The following is a 14425-nucleotide window of genomic DNA, read 5'->3' on the forward strand; positions in this document are numbered from 1 at the left end:
AAGTCTTAAACACTCACAGCAATATAGTTATAATTATTTTATTTAAAATATAATCTTAGGGAGTAATGGAGCACCTATTGAAATACCATGTAGGTCACATTCAGTGCCACTTTTATATTCTTTATCTTCTGTTCTTTTGCATGCCCTGAACATATTTTTGTTTATATATGGAGTTATTCTTTGATTAGACATATTTACACTTCAAATGCTTCTTACTTTGGACCATTTTATTACATGTTTTTAGTTCAGGTACAATGTGCAATTATGTTCAATTTATAAATGTAATTTTCCATTTTGCCAAATATTGCATAGAGATATACATCAAGGGTTTTCAATAATTTCAAGTTAGTCAGTTATGAGGTACAGACGTTTATGCATATGTGTGCAGTATAATTTTTAAGGACCTATTTTGCGTATCAACTTTGAAATCTGTTTTAATGATTAATGAAATTGACAAGTGACTATTTTTTTGTGTGAAACATTTTGGGTGTCAAGACTGGCCTACATTTTTCTAGTCATCTTCCATATTTTCCCCTTAATGTCAATTACCCCCACCCCTGTAATCCCAGAAATTTGTGAAGTATTTAACTGTAGTAAGACTCCATGGTGTACATTTTCAATAAAATTACATTAAAACAACTTTGATATGCTATTTCATAATTTATTACTCATATATATACTTTTAAAAAATATAAATGCAATATATTCTATATTTAAATATATATATATACTATATAGAATACATTATATATATTTACATATGTTTTTTTACATATATATATAAACAAAAATGTGTTAAATCTTAATGATGTGAAACATTTTACGTAAAATTATATTATAAACATACTTGTATCAGGATTATATGAATAAAAATGTAGCCTATATAAATTCATTGCGCAGGCAACGCTAAAAAGATTCAGATGCTACTACACAATGGTAAGGTGTGACAGTAGAAATAGACTGTGTCTCAAAACCTAGTCAGCTGCCTACCAAGACAGCATTTTGGCCATCATAGTCTCTTTCAAACCTAGACAGCAAAGGAGAGTAGTCAGCTTTTTAGCACTATGTTCTGAAACACAGACACAGCGTGCCCTGCGTTTCCTTCTCTGGCCACTAAGAGGCGCTGTAACACTCAGGAATCATCAGCTATTAGCGCTCCGTCACTGGACTGTACAGTGTCCTTCGTCCGCGCACAGAAAATAATATTTAGATAGCTGCTGTTTATTATACTCGAAAAATATGTCTACTACGACCGGTGGCGGAGAGTTTGGCAACCCTCTGCGGAAATTTAAGCTGGTTTTCTTGGGCGAGCAAAGCGGTAAGTGTTCAGATAATATTATGTGAGACGTGGACGGAGAGATAGACAGGCCAGGTGAAAGGACGCTCCAGAATGATAGATGTTACTAAATTTAGTTATACAAGCAAATAATGATTTGACAGTTTGGACTGATACGTTTGTCGACACGCACTTAAAATACACTAAAATTTACAGAAAACGTGTAGCATGTAACGTTAGCATTGAACATCCTTGAAGTAACGTTACACGAATATACAAAGGATGTGAGATCCGAATATCAACTCCATTATGCTTTAATTGATAGATGTATTTTTCTGTCTTTCCTCTCAGTGTTTATGTATTCTTGAATGTAGACATCGAGGGAAGCCATCAAGTCCTTGTATTAGCATGTTTGTGTTTTCTGTTCTTAGCCATAACAGAGATCTCCCATTTTAAAGGCCTTTTATATGTGATTGCATCCACCATTACTGTTTAACACATAAGATGCAAATTATATTATACTAGTACTGGATGTTAATTGTTTTAATCTGTAAAACAATACTGTCTGTTGTGAAAATGGTTGCTAACTGTTAGCAGTTAGCATGTTTCTAGCTGACCGGCTGTGACTATCAAGATCATGATATTATAAACCACATCAGGGATGTTTAACTGCCACATCATCCACGTCACATCCACGTTCTCGTTTCATAATGGCTGGATTTGACGTTAAAAAGCATTAGTCGGCTGTCGTAAAGGAGAGTTTCTGCACGTCTTAGCCTGTATTGATGCAGTATGTTGCTGTGGAAAGCAGGACGGCGACACCCATGTTGCCAACACAGCGATCAGAGTTCAGAAGCATCCTGCGCTGACCAATGCATCCGTTCCCTTGACAGCATCTTTGACGTGATGCATTCAAACATGCTGTCTATGTGGGGATCACACTAGGTTTTGAGACGCATTCACTGTGAGGCCCTTATGTCTAATGCGTCGTTTTTCTTTTCCTCCACAGTGGGCAAAACTTCACTTATCACCAGGTTTATGTATGACAGCTTCGATAATACATATCAGGTAACACTTGCTGTGATTGTTACAGCCCATGTTATGTTCGTGTGGCAGATGCTTACCATGTTACCTAAAACAACTTAATATCAAAGTATTATTGACTTTATGAAAGCTGTCGTGACGTCGGTTTGGTTACTTCCTTGAAGGAATAGTTCACTCACTAATGAATATGTCATTTGATGTCATGCTGATCCAATCCTTTCTTTTTTCCATGGAACACATAAGGAGATAGTCTGTAGATTAGTCACACTGCCATTGTCCTTACAACAAAAGCATATGATGGCCAAAAGCTGTCTAACTCTGTAGTTACAGTTCAAAATACATTTTTGGCACACTAGGAAAGTTTAAATAAATAATTTTTTACTAGCCATAAAATGTGTTTTACAATATTTTTTTATAAACAAGAAATATACTATTCAAGAGGTTTTAATATTTTTGAATGATGTCTTTTATACTCACCAAGGCAGCATTTATTTGATCAAAAAGCAAAAAAACAATATAAAATATTAAAATATTATTATAATTTAAATAACTGTTTTCTATTTTAATATACTCTATAATGTAATTTATTCCTGTGATGGAAAAGCTGAATTTTCAGCATCTTTACTCCAGCCGTGTCACATGATCCTTCAGAAATCATTCTAATATCCTGATTTGATGCTCAAGAAAAATTTCTCCTCAATAATAAAGTTGTGCTGCTTAATATTTGTGTGGAAACCGTGATGCATTTTATTTTTCAGGATTTGAAGTTAAAAAACCCCAGCATTTATTTGAAACAGAAATATTTTATATTTCTACTCAGACCATACATTTTTTTATTAATACAAGTTCAGTCACAATAACATTTATTTCACTTAGCAGTGCCCATTTTAACTTGCATTTGGTGTTTGTCGAGTGTTAATTTAGTTCATAGCTCTCAAATCTCAGATCTGATGCACATTAGAACCAATGGCTTTTGGTGTCATTGAAATCAAATTTGATATAAAAGTGTCTTGTTGCAGAAAGTTTGAATATGCACAAGAGCGAATTAGATTTTCAGTGAACAAGGATCAATTTTATTTTTTGACTTTATGAAAGGAAAAGAGCAGTATGAAAATTCTGCAAAATATCTAATTTTGTGTTCCACAGAAAATACAGTCAAAATCAATATTCCTTAAATGGTCTGTATTTTACAATGTGATTGTTAACTCATTGTTTCTCTCCATAGGCAACTATTGGTATAGACTTTCTGTCAAAAACCATGTACTTGGAAGACCGCACGGTAGGACGGAGATCAACATTTCTAGAATAATTTCCAAGGAGTCTCTGTGTGTCCAAGCCTTTTTTTAAAGCCTGATTTAGTTGAAATATTGACTATTAATGTTAGTAATAGTGTAATAGATGGTTTTGACACACACTGGCTCAAGTCATTCGCCTTGATGTTTTCTAGTATCACCTGTAAGGTCTATAACGCCCTATTCGGACAGGACTAGTTTTCTAAACGAAGTTTGAGTTACAATTCTTATCACCCCACGTCTGTGATTCCATGAACTGATTCGGATAGAACTGAGATCTCTGTGTTTATTACAGAGGTGGGAGTGTGTGTTTTCTAGACATGGGCATTACAGAAAGGTCGCCTTTGCTATGTATGACGTATATATTTTTTAATGAATTACTTATTGTTATAACTTTAATATATTATTAAAAACTACTTAAATATAGTTCACATGAGTTTATTGAAGTGGCTGTTTATAATGAACCCACATAAGTGAGCGGAGACATTTAGCGTACATGGTTCATCTGCATTGAATTCAATAGGCAGTTTAGAGTACCGTACATCTTACCGTACATGACACTAATATTAAAAGGGGCAGTCTTTACAGTTTTCACAATTTGGCTCTATTTATTAATTTAATAATAATTTTTTTTCACCATTTTAAAATGAAATGAAAGCATGCGAAAGATTGGTACGCATAATGTAACACGGGAAGGTTAAAAAACAAATGAGGAGAAGCATTAGTTGGCTACAATACAATCACAGACATTTGCATTCGGAGAGGATTAGATTTCTAGATTTTCATTGAGTTTGCCAAAAACAGTAGGTAATTTGCCCTGGAATTTGTACCGAGGTTGTGTGAGAAAATACACAGACATGGCAGATTCAGACAGGATTAAAATCACAAAGTATGCCTTTGTCTCTATGACGCATTTCTCTTAACGTCCAAATAGGGCTAGTCCAGCAGGTGATTTCACTGTCTGTCACAGATTCATCACAGTTATCATTTACGTAATTCCTTGCGCATGCTTGTAGCTCATCACACTTATGTCATTAGTTTGTCATTTATTTTGATTTCACCTTTTTAAGTTTGGTTGTGTCTTTGTCCACCTCACCCCACTCTCTTCCATGGCTGGGTGCTGAATGGGTCCCCATGCCTGTTGTGCTGCATGGACGTTCATAGATTCGGCTACAGCTGTGGGACACTGCTGGGCAGGAACGCTTCCGTAGCCTCATTCCCAGTTACATCAGAGACTCAGCAGCCGCAGTGGTGGTCTATGATATAGCAAGTAGGTAGCTAGTGCTCCTGCTTCACCACATGGTGGGGTCAAGTTGAGTAAATGGCACTCATGTAGCTTTATAAGTTTGCTGGTTTATTTGAGCGCTCCTGGTAAAGTTAAACAAAGTTAGATGGAAAAAAATCAGTTTTAACAATGCGTAGTACAGGGATGTAAGAAATGTAAATTCTGTTATAATTTTCTCACCCTCATGTCATTCCAAACCTGTATAACTTTAATTCTTCTGACATTTCAAATATTGCTCAATCAAAATGCTAAACAGTTGAGACCATTTATTCAGATGGTATTCATTGTTCCTAAAGCTAGATTAAAATCAAATGCTGATAGGGCCTTTTCTTTGAGTTCTCTTTTACTGCACATTGAATGTTTGAAGACGTATCTTTTTAGTATGGTTTTTACACCTGAGCAGAATTAATTTAGAATTAGTTTATTTTATTTAACTTATCTGCTGGAAAACAGTTTTAGATATAATTTATATTGTATTTTATTGTATTGAACGCGCAAAAAAAAGATATTTAGGAAAAACATTTTTTTTGTCCATACAAAGTGTTGATTTGGACCCCATTAACTTTTATACTATTTATATGGATAAATAGTTAAAGCATTCTTCAAAATACTTTCTTTTTGTGTTCTGCAAAAGAAAGAAAGTCATACAGGTTTTTTGAAAAACATAAGGGTGAGTAAATTCTAGCAAAATTTCCATTTTTGTGTCTTTATGAGCTTTTACAAATATTTCAAAACCATAAAGTATGTTGTTTAGACTGAAAACATGTCCAGCAATACTTGTGCATAAGCAGTGCCATTTGCAAAGCATCTTGCAGAAAGCAGCGTCATTCAGAGAGCAGGAATGGAGAAATGCCTTCAGATTCCTAAAACCTTGTGGTTATGATCTATAAGCACAGAAGCAAAAATTGGTCTATTCTGTAGGTGCATTTCTCTTTTTCCTTCATGTTTTGCTTCTTTGATGTTGTCCTATTCGTCTAATCCTGCTCCCTGGCTCTATCCTCTCTTTATACTATTTCTTTTCTCTGTTCTGCCTTTCTCTTTCCCCTGTTTTCTTTGCACACCACGGTTTGCTGGTCCATCAGGTTCGGCTCCAGCTATGGGACACTGCAGGGCAGGAGCGCTTCCGCAGCCTCATTCCCAGCTACATCCGAGACTCCACTATTGCTGTGGTGGTCTATGACATCACCAGTGAGTCTGAGCCTCACTCATTGGGTCAGCAGGGATCTATGCTCTCAGGGCACAGTTAGCACGATTCAGCAGCTGCTTCTAGGTCATGGCAGTTCATCTTAGTATGGTTGCTTGGGAACAATGCTGTTTTTATTATTTCATTCAGATTAAATGAAAAGTAGATTGAACATGCTTCTCTCTTATTTGAGCTCGATGAGCATTGACATTTCCTGTGCTTTAACTTAACCGTCCTCTGTTTTGTTGAACTTCATTCTAACAGTCTGCTTGCACACTTTCTTCTAAGAAAGCTCGTCGTTGAAGTGAATCAAGTGTATTTTTAACCGCTGCCAAATTTGAACTTTGCAAATTGATTTTCAATTTATCAATCACTGAAATGAGTTCCTGCAGATCACAAGAGACAATTTTCCTTTGTTATAAGTCCATGCATAACATTTTATTTTTCCTTCTGTTCTTCAGATCTCAACTCCTTCCAGCAAACCTCAAAGTGGATAGATGATGTCAGAACAGAGAGAGGAAGTGATGTCATTATCATGTTGGTTGGCAACAAGACAGACTTGGCTGATAAAAGGTACAGTAGTTTCGAGGAGTTTGATGAACACATCTTTTGTTCATCCCTCAGACTTCACGTTTCACTGTTATTTTTGTGTTCAGTTTTCTCTTTATTAAGTTGTGTTATGTTGAATAATTTGTGCCATTGTTGCTTTTCTGTTCGGTCATATTTTCTCTTTAATTTTATTTTTGATTTCCCATTACTACTTTTGTTTTTCATATCCATTCTAATTTGAACTGTGTCCACACCTCAACTATGGATTATGGCAGGCAAGTGTCATTAGAGGCAGCAGAGAAAAAAGCCCGGGATCTGGGTGTGATGTACATAGAGACCAGCGCCAAAGCTGGTTATAACGTCAAACAGGTGGGTGACATGATACAGCTGTAGAGTAGATCTAAGCGTTCTAACTTGTATAACAGAATCTGTGGCATATTGTCGATGTCCACAGAAATCTTTTTGGAGACTGTCTTCACGTTGTAAAAACAAGCTTGATACAGTAATAAATCCTAGCAGAATCCTTGCAAAAAATGTGCAACACCTCAAATCAACATTTTAAATAGGCTAATATTGAGGATAAACGTAAAGGTGTGGGAATTTCGTGAGCAAAAAGGGTCAATTTTCAATAGTGTAGCATTGCATGGAGTACAGCTCACACAGAGGTCACTTTTAACACCACAAACTTGCGTGACAATCTGGAACCTGATATAAAATCTACAAGGGGTAATTTTCACCTTCATTCGAAACTCAAAATTGTATGGATTCCAGTTTGAAATTGCTGAATTTCAAATACTTTTTTTGTAATAGAATCACATAGCAACCCTGTCAGTTGTTACCTGATCAAGGATACCACAAAGAAACATGGAAGGAATGTGACATAACACCCACATTGATTCTACAGCCATGGAATTCGGCAGAAAGCTCAGCAGTTTTTCATTGAATTAGAACACGTGTCATTCACAATGTTCTTTACATCTCCTACCTCTTGTGTGGCCTTTTGTTAAATATCTTGCCCTGTTGATTATACTTTCAGCTAACAATGTATGCCTCAGTTTAACATTTTCTAACATCTAAATCCATTCGTGTATCATTCGACTTCCCTCAAGTCAATACAGAAAATGTCATAAGTCTTGGTCTGGCCATTACTATCTTACAAAGTCAAAATTATTGTCTCTGGGAAGTCGATCAATTTGAAAGAATGCCACAGATGTGGTCTAGAGACAAAGGGATAGTTCACCCAAAATACTGAAATATCGGTCATAATTTATCGCCCTCGTGTCATTCCAAACATGTATAACCTGTTTTCTTCTTCCGTGGAACACAAAAGGAGACGTTTAGCAAAATGTATTTTTGTGTATGCATTGACGTCACTTTCCCGCCGGAACGCCCCCTCGGCCGGACTGAGTGGCAAAAGAGCCTGCTTAATGACTGGATTTTAATAGGGGAAACTGCGAAAACGCGAGTAAAACGAGGGATTATCAGTTTAAACTAAAGGTTGGACTCGATATAGTGTTCTTTACAACTTACCAAAGATCCAGTGATCCATGGATATTGACATGCAACCAGGAATCGTGTTTCCTGACATTTATATGTGCCTGATTTTGATGCTGGGAAAATACATAAAGCAAATTTGCTTGTAAATCCTTTATTTAAATACAATAAAGGTAGGTCTAAATCCGGGTGATCACTTATATCAATGTCATATATATCGTCATATCGTCCAGCCCTAAGACTTGTATAGTTTTTAGCCAGTGTTTATTTAAAAACATCAAATTATGCATAATATAAGATGGTAAATATTTAATTGATGAGTTGTCAATACAATATATAACAATACAATATATAGGGTATGATTTTACCCCCAAATTCAGCATACTTACACAAAACGATAACTGCAAATCCATGTTTCGCTGCGTGGACGTGGAGTCCAGTTGTTTCTATGAATTGCAGCGACCCATTTGCTTCTCTTTTCGGTAGCTTTCGGCAGCCTGTAAAAATATACCTCAGATTTCTTGTCAAATATATTTATACAGTCAATCTCAAATCTCTTTTCAGTTTTAGATGTGCTTTGTGTGTTTTTCGCAGCATTTACACTGAAAGCTAATGCTGCGGCTCAGTCTTTCTGCCACTCGCTGGGTGTAAGCGCGTTCACTCCGGCCAACGGTGACGTCACACGCATACCACGGATTCCCAAACTTTTTCATTCCAGGACCCACGAATAATCTATCTCTATCTCAATCATTTTAAAGCATGAATGTGGGGTGGGAGGCGTTAGTTCTCTTTAAAGCAGTTTTTTTCCGTGTCATAGTATGACATATAAGTTTAATTGCAATACAAACTTATGGTACATTGTCAAAAAGTTTGAGAATTAAAATAGTAGCTTAATGGCTGTTGAAATAATGTGAAGAATACTGAGTAGTTTTTGTCTGCTGCCTCAACTGATTTACCCAAACATGGCAAAACAAATTTAAAGAAATGAAAAAGATTAAGTAAGCTTAATCTTAACCAAAGGTTTGATATGACAAAAAATCAGAATATAAAAAAATAATAGACTAATAATTGTATTTGACAGTATGCCCAGGACCTAGAATTTCAATACTAATATTTATGCTGCGAGTGTTGTTAAACTCATTGCGTTGTTCAGCGCAGAAAACGCTTTCGTGCTCGTGTGTATACATTTTAAATACTATTTACATACCGGTATATATTTTCCTTATGCGTTGGTAGGTATCAAAATGTATGCGAGGGAACACAAAGCAACACACTCTTACGACGACCATATTTCTGAAAGACAACAGCGCTGTGTTGAACAGACGACAGAGATTAATGCGCTTCCCAAAAGCATCGTATGCCTAAGTAGATCGTAGAACCATTGCCACCAATGGTCTCTACAATCAACTTAGCTCACGATGCTTCTGGGAAACGCAGCCCAGACCTGAATCAGCCTTTCGTGACATTTGAATTCTCCGGTGTAATGCGATCTCATGCAGAATGCAGTGCAGTGATTGGAGTAAACGAGTTTCTTCTCGTTAATAATGCGCACCAAACTGCTTAATGAACCGAAGCCGCTCTGAGACGGTGAAAATTGTTATTACAAGTCGCACGCGAGCGCTTCATGAAACCACATGAAACACAATACTGACATATTTATCTAACTTTAAATCGCTCTAAGCAATATAGCGTTTTCTATTTAACGTTGGTTCATCGTGCAACCTGTTTGTATGTGTCACTCATGAAACATAAATTGAGCTGCAGCCAATATAGTGATTGCGCGACCCACCTCTTCCCAATCTGCGACCCACAGTTTGTAAACCTCTGCTCTATACTATAGAAGTGGATGGAAAAGAGAAGCTTGGACATTCTTCTATGTAAATCTTTGTGTTCAGAAGAAAGTAAGTGAAACAGGCTTTGAATGACATGAGGGTGAGTAATTGATGACAGAATCTTCCTTTCTGGATGAACTCTTTAAGCCGAAAATAAACGAGGGATATTTCAGTGACCAAAGTGCCAATGACATTATCATCACTTCCCTTGATAGGGTGTTTATTTTTGTTGTGGATTGTCCTCAAGTAAAAAAATTTGTTCCCTGTGAATGGCCCTTTTGTTGAACTGCAGTGCAGTGATCTCTTTTCAAGGTTACGATTTCAGCCATTTCTCAACTCTTCAACCTGTGTTGTGGTCCTATAAAAACACTAATCCCTCTTTTTTTCCCTATTACTAATGTGAACTTCAGGCAGTCTCTGTCTCTTTCTCTTCTTCTTGATGCATTTCTTTTGTCTGTCTGTATTTCTTTCCTTTCCCCTCCCTGCTCCGGTCGAGCAGACAGATTACCACAGAGGAGGGCGAGCAGAGGGCTAAGGAACTGAATGTCATGTTCATTGAAACCAGCGCAAAGACTGGCTACAATGTCAAACAGGTAGAATCACGGAGAAATGAGGACGGCCAAGCCCCACCTTCCCTCCACCACTCTATCTTCTGCTTTCTTTGGTTTCTATCTTTCCCCGCCTCGCCCATCATTAGCCATTCTTCCCTCGCCTCACATTCACAGGTGTCCTGTGCTATTAAGCTGTTCTTTTGTGTGTTTTGTTTGCTTGAAGTGCTCCCCATGTACTGTGTCACAGATGTCCTTTGCATGTTGGCCAAGCATCGCTAGAATGATTTTTCTCTATGTGCTGTGTTTTAGCACCCATTGTAATTCACAGACTCAATGTAGACATTTCATTGTGCATTGTGCTTTTTAATAGCATATTGTATTGCTTTTTGTTTTCAGAATTAGTGGGTCATGGTGTCTTTTTTTGTCATAATGCTAGTGTCATCGGAAATTACCCTTTTTTTTCACCTCTCTACCCATTGGAAGTTATAATATCTTTTAAATAGGGGAGACTAGGGCTAGTTGCACATGAGGAAGTTGTCATAAGAGCCACTCTACCGTTCAAAAGTTTGGGGTTTAATACTTTTATTCAGCAAGAACACATTAAATTGATCAAAACAGGTGACCGTAAAAATGTTTGGAATTTTACAAAAGATTTCAAATAATTGCTGTTCTTTCATCAAAGAATCCTGAAAACAACTAATCACGGTTTCTACACAAAATATTAAGCAGCACAACTGTTTTTAACATTGATAATACAGAATTTTAAAATCCTTTTTTGTTGGGTACCAGGGCATTGTGGAATTCCAGGGAATGAGAAAGCTGATGCTGCAGCAAAAGAGGCTTCATCTTCAGAGCTCAAAAAATGCCCAATTCCACCATCAGACCTCAAACCCATTAGAAACACTTATATCCTCAATAAGATCAGTGTAATAGAAACAAACTTTACTAAATCAATCCAGTGGTTGGTGAAAACCGTTGTGTAATATTTTTGTAATACTGGTTGGGTGAGTAAAAAAAAAAAAAAAAATCGAAGTTGCATATTTTATTGAGTTACATATTGTAATTTTTTTTTTTTTACAACTTAATTACAATATCTGTTGGCCAAAACAAGAGTTTGACATTTGTATTATTTATTTTTGAGGTTTGTCCCTTTCATGGGGTTTTGTTGTATATGTGTTTTGATGTACTTGAAAAGCCTATAATATAACTTACTCTATATACAGTATAACAATATGCCAAAAAAAATATTGTCACAAAAGGTCAACGTGTGTTGTTGACTGGAGTAAAACAGGTTAGAACTAGCCCCAGTCTCCCATACTAATAAGATATCAATTTTGTATTATATTACACCTGCATTGATTTATGTACATGTGGCTAAAGCAGAGTTTTTAAGTAATTAAATTTTTTTTTTTCTCTCTAGCTGTTTCGTCGTGTTGCTGCAGCTTTGCCTGGAATGGATAGTACGCCAGAGAAAAGCAAAGAGGACAGTATCCTTCACATGCACCTTAAATATGCCATCTCTCACATTAAAATGTCAGTCAGTTTGTCCACAATAGCCTGATTGCAGGAGATCATAAGCATGTCTGCTTGTCTGCCAGCGTTTTTGTCTAACAGAAACGAATGAAAAGTCTAAAGACGTGCTTATTCAAATGATCCAGTCTCTCAGTAACTGATCCTTGATACAAACTTTCAGTGATCGACATCAAACTGGAGAAGCCTCCAGAGCTGCCCGTTACCGAGAGCAGCTGCTCGTGCTAGTAACCACCCTCGGCCCCCCACCAGGTCCTGCGTCCCCCTCACTCCACCCCCTCACACACAAACAGCTTGCCTCTCAGTGGTCACTCGCTCCTCTCACGGCCCCGTGTCATGAGCGGAGAACCCTTTCTTTCTCTTCGACTCAGTGACTTTTCAGAGTAACCGTGTGGATGTGCTTTTACTCTGTATTAAAATGGATTCCAAAAATGCATATATTATTAACGAAAAAAGTCAAATCACAGCATAAATTAAATGCTAAAACCATTCAGATCCTCATCTGTTCTGGCTGCATGGCATTATATGGGATTGCAGACTGACTTAAGCTCATATGCTCTTAAGTTTTCACACATCAGTGCCATCATAGTTGTGAAGTTAACATGTTTCAGAGCTGGGGCTGATGTTATAATTTTTAGGCCTTTTTTGCCTTCTTTTTTAATTTCACTGGAGGAAGAATTTCTGGCTGTTACTGCTTCAGATAAAAAAAATTAACTTTGTTTTTTTACATGAACATTACACTATTATTTTGTTTGTGTTTTTTGGCAGAAGTTATTTAAAAGAAAGATACAGAACGAATCTCTTCAATTTTGTCGTGAAATATCACCATGGACACAATATTCTGTATAATTGGATGCTTCCATGTTAAATATGGTATTAGGGACCAGATATCATTTTAAAGTTGTTTTGTTTCAGGATATATACATGTATGGACAAAGAAATTAGCAGTTTTGTTTGCGATAAGCCTCATTCTGGACAGGCTAATTTTATATACCGAAATCTTTGGAGGGTTGCATGGAAGTAGAATGTATTGAGCTGTGGGGGGGGAAAAATTGGATTAAATGTTCTTAGAAAAGGGAAAATTACTATTTAATTTAGTTCAAATTCAAAACCTAAGATATTTAATGACTTATCCACGACCGTAGTCACAAAACCTAACGTTAATTGTAAAAACGTGTACGTACTAACAAAACTATCGTAACGTCGCTCTGAGCTTGGATATGGAAAGCATCAGCAATTCACACTAATTCTGCTCATTTTCTGTCTTGTTTTTGCTGCGCAAGTGTAGGGACCGCATGTAGTTTAGAGACAGTTTAACACAAAATGCCTTGCTTGTTTGGTTGTCATGGTGCACCAAATCAGGCCACAGTGCTGTGGTTTGCTTGAGCCTATTAACATTGCATAAAGATAATGAGGTTTTGTTAAACAGGACATTTAGATTTCTTCCTTCAACACGGCTATCGCTTAGTGTACAGACACGTCTTGGTATTGCTCGTCGTAAGACTGTTGGTTTCATGTGTTTATTTATTATCTCACTAGTTAGTATCTCTAGTATAGCAGTTATCTCAATGTGTTGTATGCTTGACGGGAATGGCAGTTAGCAATGTGTGGGAATCAAAGTTTGATGTATAATTTGCATTGCTGCCTGGCTACTGTATCACAAAGACCTAGTCGTGTCACAATCGCGCCACTCTTAAAGACTTTCACGCCCCATCTGTAATGCAGGGTTTCAACAGTATAGCTTGAATGGGCTTTTATTTGCTGGAGAGGTATCACCAAGCCCCCCAGCACTGTCGCTTTTCCTCTCGTTCAACTGTAAACCGACAAATCCTTTCATCACTAAGACTTAAAAAGGGCATCAAGTGTGTTTTAAACATTAACATTTACTATGGTTTGATATGTAGGAAATGAAATAAATAAGAGTGAAAACCCTCCTGAACAGCTCTATCACGTGTCACTCACTGAATACTCAGCTGTGTGCTATTCTGAAGTGTGTTGGTCTGTTTGAAATACGCTGTCTAATAGTGTTTAGCTAAGTTTGTGTGACAAAGTACTATTATTATATGCTGTAAAAAATGGACGGTTAAAGAGACACCAAAATGTATCACATGAATAAAAGATATTTCACCAGATTTGCTGTTTGTGCTGCTTCTGGTTCCTGTATAGGCCTATAAACATAGTGTTGAGTATTAGAAACAGACTTGATGCATAATATAATTACATTACCGAATCATTATATACAGGAACTTTTGTGGATTACTTGATCTCACCTATTTGCAATGGCAACAAATGAATAGGCTAATTTACTTGAGACACCAGGCCCTTTAAATTTTCATGTACATGTTAAACACATTAATAATATATACACACACACACACACAAAAACTAA

The 14425-nt window shown here is 36.7% G+C and overlaps 1 protein-coding gene across 5 annotated transcripts; it reads left to right on the top strand.

Annotated features, from left to right (window-relative positions):
• The first annotated feature begins 1113 nt into the window (after nucleotides 1–1113).
• On the top strand, nucleotides 1114–13080 carry rab41 (RAB41, member RAS oncogene family). 5 transcript variants are annotated; one of them, XR_008804197.1, is made up of 8 exons: nucleotides 1114–1318; nucleotides 2286–2344; nucleotides 3546–3599; nucleotides 5980–6085; nucleotides 6542–6653; nucleotides 6905–6998; nucleotides 10455–10548; nucleotides 11927–11999. XR_008804197.1 is itself a non-coding variant. In XM_056238355.1 (8 exons), exons 1-8 carry the CDS (start codon nucleotides 1240–1242, stop codon nucleotides 12262–12264), a joined length of 636 nt encoding a protein of 211 aa, XP_056094330.1. In that variant the 5' UTR covers nucleotides 1115–1239; the 3' UTR covers nucleotides 12265–13080. The 5 variants fall into 5 exon arrangements, 4 of the variants coding, with proteins under 4 accessions (XP_056094330.1, XP_056094328.1, XP_056094329.1 ...); XM_056238355.1 differs by lacking the exons at nucleotides 5980–6085; nucleotides 10455–10548 and adding exons at nucleotides 4777–4882; nucleotides 12200–13080 and having other exon boundaries at nucleotides 1115–1318; nucleotides 11927–11993; XM_056238353.1 differs by lacking the exons at nucleotides 5980–6085; nucleotides 6905–6998 and adding exons at nucleotides 4777–4882; nucleotides 12200–13080 and having other exon boundaries at nucleotides 1116–1318; nucleotides 11927–11993.
• The last annotated feature ends 1345 nt before the right edge of the window (nucleotides 13081–14425 follow it).

This window comes from Rhinichthys klamathensis, unplaced genomic scaffold, assembly GCF_029890125.1.
Source record: "Rhinichthys klamathensis goyatoka isolate OS25496 unplaced genomic scaffold, OSU_Roscu_1.1 h1tg000520l_1, whole genome shotgun sequence".
Classification (NCBI taxonomy): Eukaryota; Metazoa; Chordata; class Actinopteri; order Cypriniformes; family Leuciscidae; genus Rhinichthys; species Rhinichthys klamathensis.

What these genes read in the sequence shown, in the direction of transcription:
- rab41 (XM_056238355.1), top strand. Translation starts at nt 1,240, where the DNA reads ATGTCTACTACGACCGGTGGCGGAGAGTTTGGCAACCCTCTGCGGAAA. An exon ending in TTTCTTGGGCGAGCAAAGCG is followed by an intron (nt 1,319 to 2,285) that starts GTAAGTGTTCAG and finishes TTTCCTCCACAG; the next exon opens with TGGGCAAAACTTCACTTATC. An exon ending in TGTACTTGGAAGACCGCACG is followed by an intron (nt 3,600 to 4,776) that starts GTAGGACGGAGA and finishes GGACGTTCATAG; the next exon opens with ATTCGGCTACAGCTGTGGGA.